Consider the following 10,650-nt stretch of genomic DNA (forward strand, 5'->3'; position numbering starts at 1 on the left):
AAAATATATGTGTAAAATGATCATTCTAACCACTCACCCAACGTTGGTGTATTGCATAAACAGAATTCTTCAAATGTTTAAACAGAATTTGATTACAAAAACTAGATTATTTTATTGGCATAACACATGGACTTCTTAATTTACTTTAATACAATTACGAGCAATTTATAATTTATGCCAACTATAATAAATAATTTTGCATTCGTCCATGTTTTATAATTTCTAAATACACGTTGGTACATGAGTCCGTACATCTAAAATCCTGGAGGTTTGCAGGCGTTTACCAAAACGACCCTCCCTTCGAAACAAGCTACGGGGAAGGTCGAAGGACGAAAGTGTAATTGCAAATAGAAAGGGGAACCCAAATTCGCATTTAGCCCTTTATTCGCTAGCCGGGAAAGATTTGGGATTTTAGGTTATCTATTGAGTTCAGTTCATTCATTTTTGCGCCATCAATGGCTTCAGCGAAAGACGCCGATCCAACCCTAGGGTACCTGACCCGAAAGGACACGGAAGTGAAGCTCCCGCGGCCAACCCGGGTCAAGAACAAAACTCCGGCGCCGATTCAGATCACTGCCGAGCAGATCCTCCGCGAGGCCCGGGAGCGCCAGGAGGCGGAGATCCGTCCGCCGAAGCAGAAGATCACTGACGCCAACGAGCTCTCCGAGTACCGCCTCCGCAAGCGCAAGGAGTTCGAGGACCTCATTCGCCGGGTCCGATGGAACATCAGCGTCTGGATAAAGTATGCGCAGTGGGAGGAGTCGCAAAAGGACTTCAAACGCGCGCGCTCCGTGTGGGAGCGAGCGCTCGAGGTCGACTACCGGAACCACACGCTGTGGCTCAAGTACGCCGAGGTGGAGATGAAGAACAAGTTCATCAACCACGCGCGCAATGTCTGGGACCGCGCGGTGTCGCTCCTGCCGAGAGTGGACCAGCTTTGGTACAAGTACATCCACATGGAGGAGATGCTCGGCAACGTTGCCGGCGCCAGGCAGGTGTTCGAGCGCTGGATGAACTGGATGCCGGACCAGCAGGGCTGGCTCTCGTACATCAAGTTCGAACTTCGCTACAATGAAGTCGAGCGAGCTAGGCAGATCTTCGAGCGGTTTGTTCAGTGCCACCCCAAGGTAGCCGCGTGGATCAGGTACGCCAAGTTCGAGATGAAGAACGGCGAGGTCGTTAGGGCGAGGAGTGTGTACGAGAAGGCGGTGGAGTTGCTCGCCGATGATGAGGAGGCCGAGCAATTATTCGTCGCCTTTGCTGAGTTTGAGGAGCGGTGCAAAGAGACCGAGCGCGCGAGGTGTATCTACAAGTTTGCGCTTGATCATATACCGAAAGGGAGGGCCGAGGACTTGTATAAGAAGTTTGTAGCGTTTGAGAAGCAGTTTGGGGATAGAGAAGGTATTGAGGACGCCATTGTGGGGAAGAGGAGGTTTCAGTATGAGGACGAGGTGAGGAAGAATCCACTGAATTATGATTCGTGGTTTGATTATATTCGGTTGGAAGAGAGTGTTGGGAATAAGGAGAGGATTAGGGAGGTTTATGAGAGGGCCATTGCTAATGTTCCTCCGGCTGAGGAAAAGCGGTATTGGCAGCGGTATATTTACTTGTGGTAGGTTTAATTTTACGGTTTGAAATTTTGTTTTCTTCGATTAGTGTTGTTTGGGCTTCATATGCCTGATTGCTTGCTTGTTTAATGTGTGATTGTAGGATTAATTATGCGCTATATGAAGAGCTTGACGCCAAAGACTCTGAACGAACGAGAGAAGTGTATAGGTAAGCGTTGTCAAAAAACTTTAAATGTAATGTTCTCGGAGAATTTGTCTTTTTTGTAGTTCGTACAGGTCATATATTGCATTAATTTTCTGCTTGGACTTAAAAAGCCTGGTAAAAATTGCTGCCATAGATTTGTTGTTTTCGTTGTATGCATTTCATAATCTTGTTGGTCCTTAGCTTATATGGGTTGTTTGCATCTCATCAATTATAAACTTAAACTTCGTAGTTTTTGTTTTGACATACACATGGGGTATTGTTGTGTTCGTGCAATTTTTGATGCAGTTCTCTTTGCAAGCTTTCGTTGTTGTTTTCATGTGTGGTGTGTGTGCCTTGGGAATTCAAAACTAGCTATAAATTACTTCAGTGTATATGTTTTGCAAGTTCTTGCTATTGGGGGTGGTAGTTTAGGGGGGTAAAGTGTTATTTATCCATTATTTTTTGATAGAAATTGGTGCTGCTGTTATGCACCCATCATAGTATCTTGTATGCTTTGAAGTTTCAACTAGTTGGAGGGGACCGTTGGAAGTCATTGAAGAATTAACTAAAGTGGAATATACATTTTATAAACTTTTGATGTGCTGTAGCTGGTCAACTTTAGTTAGAAGTAATTTGATATGCTCTTTCTTAGGTGTCTGTAAATCTTTATAGATAGATATGCAGTTAAATTGCTAATTAGGTTATGATTGGGGGATTGGTCATTATTCCAAAGAAGAAACCAGGGACAAAAAAGTAATGACTATAAATGTGTGTTGAATGGCCTTGCTTTGAAGGGGTTCTTCGTCATTAAAAAAAAAAAAAAGTGTTTTGAAAACCAGCGCATAAGAATGTATATTTCAGTTTACATTTTGAGTACTTTGGCTTATATGCATTGCATGTTCATTATCAAAAAAAAAAAAAAAAAAAAAAAGAAGGGGTTGATTATTGATGGTAAATGGTCATGGATTTTGGGATTTTAGGAGATTTTTGTATTGCACAACCATTTGGTTGTTAGTGATCGTGAACTGTTGACAAATCAATTAGTGACTTTACAGGGAACTATAATTGTTTCCAAGTTAGAAAGCTCTGTAATGTACACTTTTATTGTAAAATTATATGAAAACTCTTCGTACATATCAACTGACATACACCCTCACTCACAAGCGCACTTTTATCTTGGTTTTCCTATATATGATTCACATGTGTGAATGAATCCAACTGACTTTGAGGAGATTGCTCACTTACTATTAATTTTTCCAGGGAGTGTCTTAAGCTGATTCCTCATGAGAAATTCTCTTTTGCTAAAATATGGCTTTTAGCTGCCCAGTTTGAGATTCGGCACCTGAACCTCAAGGCTGCACGACAAATTCTAGGAAATGCAATTGGCAAAGCTCCTAAAGATAAGGTAATTTAAAGGTTAATATCAAGTATTTGTATCATTGAGTTGGTATATTCTCACAACTCTAATTGTGCTTTTTAATAAAATAGATATTCAAGAAGTATATCGAGATAGAGCTGCAGCTTGGAAATATAGATCGCTGTAGGAAACTTTATGAGAGGTATCTAGAGTGGTCGCCAGAGAATTGCTATGCATGGAGCAAGTACGCAGAGTTGGAGAGATCTTTGTGTGAGACTGAGCGAGCTAGGGCTATTTTTGAGCTTGCGATTGCCCAACCAGCTCTGGATATGCCAGAGTTGCTGTGGAAGGTACATGCATAAGGCATTCCTCATTTTAATCAAAGCTAAAATACTGTTAAAATGTTTATTCTTGCGTAGAGCTTTCATTGCTAATTATGTACATCCCTTTTAGTTGCACTATTACTTATCCTGAGGGTGATGCTTTTACTTATGTTTTTCTTGATTCTTTCCACTATTTCTTCCATTAATTTTGTATTGCTTACCAAAAAGGAAGAAAGAAAGTTATTGTTTTCTGATTTTTAAAATTTCTATCCAAAAAGGGGACCGTTCAAAAGCATCTATTATTGTTGATATCTCTGTTTGATTGCTGGTAAAATATGTAAAGTTTGTTATTCCCTTTTTGAAGCCTACATATAGGCAGTAGCGTCTTATATAGTCTGATTTGTTTTGCCGTTTGATATATCAAATTCATGAGGGCTTTTTTATTACTAATATAGTAGATTTGATTTGATTGTAGGAAAACTTTGAGATACTATTAATGTTTGTTGACTATTTTGATTTGGAGATAACTAATAATAATACATATATTTATTTTCATGACAGACCTATATTGACTTTGAAATATCAGAGGGTGAGTTTGAAAGGACCAGAGAACTCTATGAGAGACTTCTGGACAGAACTAAGCACCTGAAGGTATGGATAAGCTATGCCAAGTTCGAGGCATCTGCTATGGAGGATGGTGGGGGTTCGGATCTGGCAGAAGAAGATCTCCAGGAACAAACGAAGCATTGCATTCAGCATGCAAGAAGTAAGCAATTTTGGCAAAATCCAATTCTTACTTTTCTTAATTTATTATATGATTGTTTTTGAATTTCATCACTACTTACATTTTTCCTTTGTTTTCCATGAATCAGGGGTGTTTGAGAAAGCTATAAACTATTTTAGGACTTCTGCACCTGAACTGAAAGAAGAAAGGGCGATGCTCTTGGAAGAATGGTTGAATATGGAGAGTAGCTTTGGCAAGCTAGGAGATGTTAGTCTAGTCCAGAGTAAGCTGCCAAAGAAGCTGAAAAAGAGAAGGCAGATTGTAACTGAGGATGGTCCTTCTGGGTATGTATCACCAACCTTAATCTTTCTTTGTAAGATTCTGATGTTAGTCTCATCAAATATGCCAATGGGCAGCACCCTAACTGGTGAACACAAACCATGTCATTTTCACTTGCTTGGTGAACTTTTAAGTTAGTATTTTAATACTGAAATTTGGACATTCGAGGCTAAAGCATTATGCATGAGCCAGTTGTCACTTTTACTTGTGGGTTTACCGTCCACAATCCCCAATTTTAGGATTTCTCTCCAGCTTCCCTTGATATTTGTGGAAGTGCTGAATCAGAATGCTTAATAGGGTCTGACAAGCATACATTTGCACTCAAGAATATCCATTTGAAGCTCTCATATTTTAGTTTTCTTTTTCAAAGTTAAGCATTTTTTGAAGGAACTTCCTCCGACCTAATTTGGAAGAAAAGTGTCCTTTTTGGAATCATTGTTACCGGGCTCATATATTTCAATCAACTGGTGCAGGGCTGCAGTTTTGATTTTATTATGTTCTATTCCGTTGTAAGCTTTTCCTTGTATTCCTCGTTTGCTTGTGCTAACGAATTTGAAATGTCAGGTATGAGGAGTATATTGACTATCTGTTCCCAGAAGAAACTCAGACTACAAATCTTAAGATATTGGAAGCTGCGTACAAGTGGAAGAAACAAAAGATATCTTCGGATGACGACTAGCATGGTAACATGCTTTTTCTTTGGTGTAAATACACATTTTTTATTACTTTAACTGGGTGAAAATGAAATAGTGTACCTGCTAATGAGATTCTTCTAGAATTTTGAGGGAACTAAAGTATTCTGGGGAGTGTTTAGGAATTTAGATTCTGAGAAGGTGAGGAAACAACACTCTTAAGGGCTCAAAGTAAAATTGTATGGTTGGTCAATTCCAGTAATGCACTTTGAACTCTCATATTTGATTATAGTTTGTGTTATGTGATATTCACTATGAATAATTTTTTCAAACGCGTGTAAAGAAATGGGTGTTTTTACTGTGTAAAGAAATGGGTGTTTTTACTATGTTCAACCAATTCGGAGATGAATTTTCCATGGTACACGGTATGGAATTTGCCCCTTGTTTTGGTTCCTTCTACTGGCCATAGGAATTATGGAATCCGGAGTTTAAAGGATTAAAGCCTTTTCGCCTTATTCACTGTCCACATGGGCTTGAATTTGCATTGGCTGAGGCAGACAATAGTGAATCTGGAAATGGCGGAAAGAATGGGTTGTTCCATAGATCATCTTGTAAAGTTTGGTCATGGTTATGATTAGTTGGAAGCGAATTTTGATAATGATCTGACTATGAATAATAGATTTGAGTCATTGTTAGATCTCAGGATCTTCTTTGCAAATCTTTGAGTTCGAGTTCGGCAATGCAATATGCTTTAAACGGGGCATGACGGCTAGCTAAATTAGCCAAGTAATGCTATATGTAGGGTTTTTATCCCCAAAATGTGATGTGTAGGAACATTCACGCACAAACTGGTAAACTATGATTTAATGGCGATTTTAAAATTTACATCATTTTTGGGAGATAAAAGAGTAATAAAAGTCTTATTCAAATCCGACTCTGTCCGTTGGCTGTTGCAAGTTATTAAGCATTCTCTCCAGGCCTTTTTTTTTTTTTTTTGTGGGGGTGGGGGGGGGGGGGGGTGTTGGGGTGGGGTTCTGATCAATTAATACACAAAAATGGACCACCGAAGGGAGGCGAAAAAACAAAATCTAAGGGGATTGATGTCAATGATCGAACCACGATAATGAGAATGAGAATGCTTATACGTTGAACTTATGAAATTTCCGAATTGGGATGGTGTATTGTGCAGAAGCCTGCGAACTTTAGAGATAAATAGTTGTAATTGCCCTAGAAGATTATGGCTCAAGGAGAAAGCTTTTCTGCCCATGAAAAAAGAGAGTTTCCAGAGTAATCTCAACAGGTAGGGGCTCATCTCGACAGGTAAATTGTTTACATACCCGTTAATTACGTGAAATTAATAGAAATAGGGAACGCTTAACCCATGTGCGCCGCCTACATGTTGCATGTCTTTTTCTTACGCAATGAAAATGATGGGTTGTATGCACAGGAGTCCTTTCTTAACAGGCCAAATGCCATGATAAGAGTGCTCAAACCCTTGAAATAATATAACGTGCTTTCTTTTTCTGACAAAAATACAACGTGCTTACTACGCTGTAGCATTGACTCAAAGTGGCAATAGCTTAGTGGCCCGTCTTGCACATGCAGCCGCTCTGTCCAGCTGTTGAATTGGGCATCGACTTCGACTGATCATAAGAGTATGATTCTAGTGGGTATCCTCGTACCATTTTTTTTTTTCCTTAAGCAATAAAAATAAAAGGAGAAAGATAAGATTACAACAAATAAAAACACCCAAAAAAAAAGAAAAAAAAAAGGATGAGACAGCCCAACAAAATTTTTAGTACAATCAGAATAATGCATAAAACACCTTAAAATAATTGGGAATATGCCAAATGAATTCTTGGCACAGAGGCTAAGAATGATGCTGCTTAAAATGACGGTTAGTAGGGGCAATCTAGAGTCGAAACCGCCTTGAACAACACTTAATTGCAGCATTAATTTGAATTGAGAACCAAAAGAATGATAGGATCATAGGAGCATTGTAGTTGGCTGGACCGAAGTTGCCAAAGCGGAGCATCACTGCATTGTCTGGAGGTGGAGGTACCCAACGAAGAAAGCTTGATGAACACCTCAATTGGATCTTCAATCAGATATGAGTGTCTCCATATGCAAAAAGAAGATATCATCTATGGAGATCCAATGTGAAAGAAGAGAGGGAAGCCAACACACGTTGACTAAAAAGAAGTTGCAAATGAGGAAATACAACTTTACTATAATTTTCATAAAAATTACTATGATATATGATTAATAAATTAATTACTAATTAATTAAATGACTAATTACCTTTTGTTTTCATGAACTACTACTCATTCATAAAGTATTATAGAGTGGATTGGAGGAATTTAAGAACAATTTGGAGAAAATTTATTTATTTATTTATTTTATATGTCTATTGTTCTTCAAAATAGTTGGGGTAATTCACAAGTTAATGCCCCCCAAAGCCCAATAGTACAAGCGGAAAAGCAGGAAATAACCCCAATTCCCTGCAGCTATTTGAGCGGGTCTATCTCCCCACCCCACCCATGGGCCAATACCGGACAAGACAACGGACGAACTCGGGAAATGGCTCACGTGGTATCACATATAAAGTACCTAATAATTTACTGGCAGAAGACATCTCACGCTCTTTTGCTTTGACTCGAGGAGAAATTCACGTGCATATTCAGTGGTTTTCGGTGTAATAAATACCATATCAAAGGGTATTTCTATCGAAAAGAAGCGCCAGTTTCTTCTCGAGACTCCACTTAAGGAACAACAACTCAACAAGTCATTACAAGTGTAACCAGATGGGTTACATGTCATTTTCTTTCTCATTTTTCAATTTTTTTTTTCTTTTCTCTGAAATTAAGACATTTTTTTTTAATTAAATATTTGTTTTTATTTCGATTATTGTACTGTATTTCAGATCTCCAGGGCGAGAAATCACGTTCAATTCTCAGGTAATATTTTATTTATTACTGATCAAATCATCAAAAGGATTAAATCAATTAAGTTCAAATCACCATCATTTTTGAAAACCTTAAGAAAATTGAGAAAAAAAAAAAAGTGAAGCAAAAAATACGAAAAAAAACTCACTACCTTTTTTTTTTTCTAATTTACAAATTATAGAATTATTCACGTCATTTTCAAAATAAGATTCTGTACTTTTTTTCTTTTACTTTTTGCATGCTTTAGTAATGCTTTTTATGATGGTGTTGGTAAAATTCTTCAAAAATATACTTTTGGTATGAAATTTTCCTGTATTTGTCAGTTTCACATTTAATAGTCACCAAATTGTTATTATTATTATTATTATTATTATTCATTGGGGAAAAAGTTATAAATGAGGTATTTTCCACTTTTTTATTTTTATTTATTTATTTATTTTATTTTTTATGAATAAGCAATTTCATTAAAGCTCAAAACCAAAATACCAAGGAAGCACCAAATACAAGCCTTGACAACAGGCTCAAGACTGTATTTGCCACTCTTGCTCTTTTGGAAAAATGAATGAGGGATTAATTAGAACTATTTTCAAACACAAAGTGGAAATGAGAACAAAGATCCTCTCAATGAGAACAAAGAGGGGAGTTAGTTTTATTTGAAGAACAATTTTGCCCTTAAAATAAAATCAATTGAATTTGTTTAAATAAACTAGAGTGGATCCAAATACTGAAAATTGGCTCACTTAACTAAACGATGTACTATAAAATTGAAACTTAGCTCATATTTAGTAGTGTATTTTTTTTTGAGAAATTATAAAAATTGAGAATTTACAATACCCACCTAAACCCCCTTATGTTTAATGCACTACAAAAAAACCACAAAATAGTGATTTTCAGAAGGTGATGTTTTAAGCCAAAAAAAAAAAAAAAAAAAAAAGACACTATTGATGTAGTGACGCTTGCATAGTTACACTTGGCAAAAGACCTTAAACATAGTGACTGGATTCAAAATTGGAGACGTTTGCACATTAAAAATGTCACTACAAGGTGACATTTAGGGCCACACGTCCCCTTCCAAAAGGTGACGCGCACTGTTCAAGTGCCACCTGGTGACGTGTAAACTATTGGCCGCGGGCCCCGGGGGGGGGGGGGGGGGCACTCCCACCTCACGGGTGGCTCACGAGCCACCCTATATGTAACATTCCAGTCCCATATTAGGAAGACGAAAAGAAGCTTACATAGAGTAGATGGTTTATAAAAATAGTCATGGGTGCTATGTCCCACATGACCTTGTTATTAGGTGAAATTGAGCTTTATAATGAATTCTAGGAAAGCTCCAAATTGACTAGTCCTTTCAGAGTAATAGCGCATATGTGATTAGTGCTTTCCCTATGTTGTTACAAGTAGTATTAGAGCCATTACTCAGCCTAAGATGAGGGAGCATGCACAAGCCCATAAGGGTTGCTAGTAGGCACTCGTTGGGACGCCAAGAATGGGCTAATCCTATGAGGGTCACCAGCAAGGATGTTGGGTCTTGAGAGGGGGTAATTATGACGTCCCACATCGCTTGAGTATGGAGATAGAATGTGCTTATATATATACTTACACCCTTTATGACAAAAACGCATTTTAAATCCGTGATGATCATGATCTTATCAAAACTCCACGGAAGTCTGGTTCAGGGGAGCCAAAAGCGGACAATATTGTGTGTCAATAGTGCATATGTGGCTAGCGCTTTTCCTTGGATCGTTACAAGTGGTATCAGAGCCATTTAGTAACGCCAGGTCATGTGATACTGGAGCACTGCATGACGTGGCTCTTACGAGGACGTTAGGAATTTAAGAGAGGGGAGTTTGTAATACTCCAGTCCCATATTGAGAGATGAGAAGAAGCCCACATAGAGTGGATGGTTTATAAAGATAGTCATGGGTGCTAAGTCTCACATTGCCTAGTTATTAGGTGAAGTTGGACTTTATAATAAATTCTAGGAAAGCTCCAAATTGACTAATCATTTTGGAGTAATAGCGCAGAAGTGGCTAGCGCTTTTTCCTGGGTCGTTACACCAACCCTTCTATTTTTTTATTTTTTATTTATTTTTTAAATATTTTTTTTTTATGTGTGTGTGGGTGAGAGATGGAGAAATTTTGAAATTTTTTGGTGTGTGTATGGTTGTTATAAACGCAAATTTTAAGCACCAATTTTTTAAAAAATTACTTGGTGTCATTTGAACAATAACACCATGTTCAAATGACACATTTCAACGCGTGAAATACGATGTTTGAATAGTGTTACTATTCACACGTGGTAACACTATTCAAATGTTGCCTTTCATGTGTAAATAGTAAAATTAATTCAAACCATTTCAAAGCATGAATAGTAGTACGTGAATAGTAATACTATTCAAATGTCACTACTTTATGAATTAATGACGTTTGAACAGTAAAACACTGCATTTTAGTAACGTTTTTCAAAATGTCACTATCTCAAACGTCACTAATTCCCCTCCCCCCCTTTTTTTTTTAGGGGGGGGCGGTTGTAGGGATGGGATTTTGACTTGCTCAACTAATTCTTTTTTTTCTTT

General features: G+C 37.9%; 1 protein-coding gene across 1 annotated transcript; it reads left to right on the forward strand.

The window, feature by feature from the left end:
* The first annotated feature begins 388 nt into the window (after positions 1-388).
* LOC132175388 (uncharacterized) lies at positions 389-5,416 on the forward strand. Its single transcript, XM_059587328.2, has 7 exons — positions 389-1,612; positions 1,711-1,776; positions 3,013-3,157; positions 3,241-3,459; positions 3,994-4,198; positions 4,305-4,500; positions 5,060-5,416. Exons 1-7 carry the CDS (start codon positions 456-458, stop codon positions 5,172-5,174), a joined length of 2,103 nt encoding a protein of 700 aa, XP_059443311.1. The 5' UTR covers positions 389-455; the 3' UTR covers positions 5,175-5,416.
* Positions 5,417-10,650: the final 5,234 nt, after the last annotated feature.

This window comes from Corylus avellana, chromosome 3 (genome assembly GCF_965113065.1).
Source record: "Corylus avellana chromosome 3, dhCorAvel1.hap1.2, whole genome shotgun sequence".
NCBI lineage: Eukaryota > Viridiplantae > Streptophyta > Magnoliopsida > Fagales > Betulaceae > Corylus > Corylus avellana.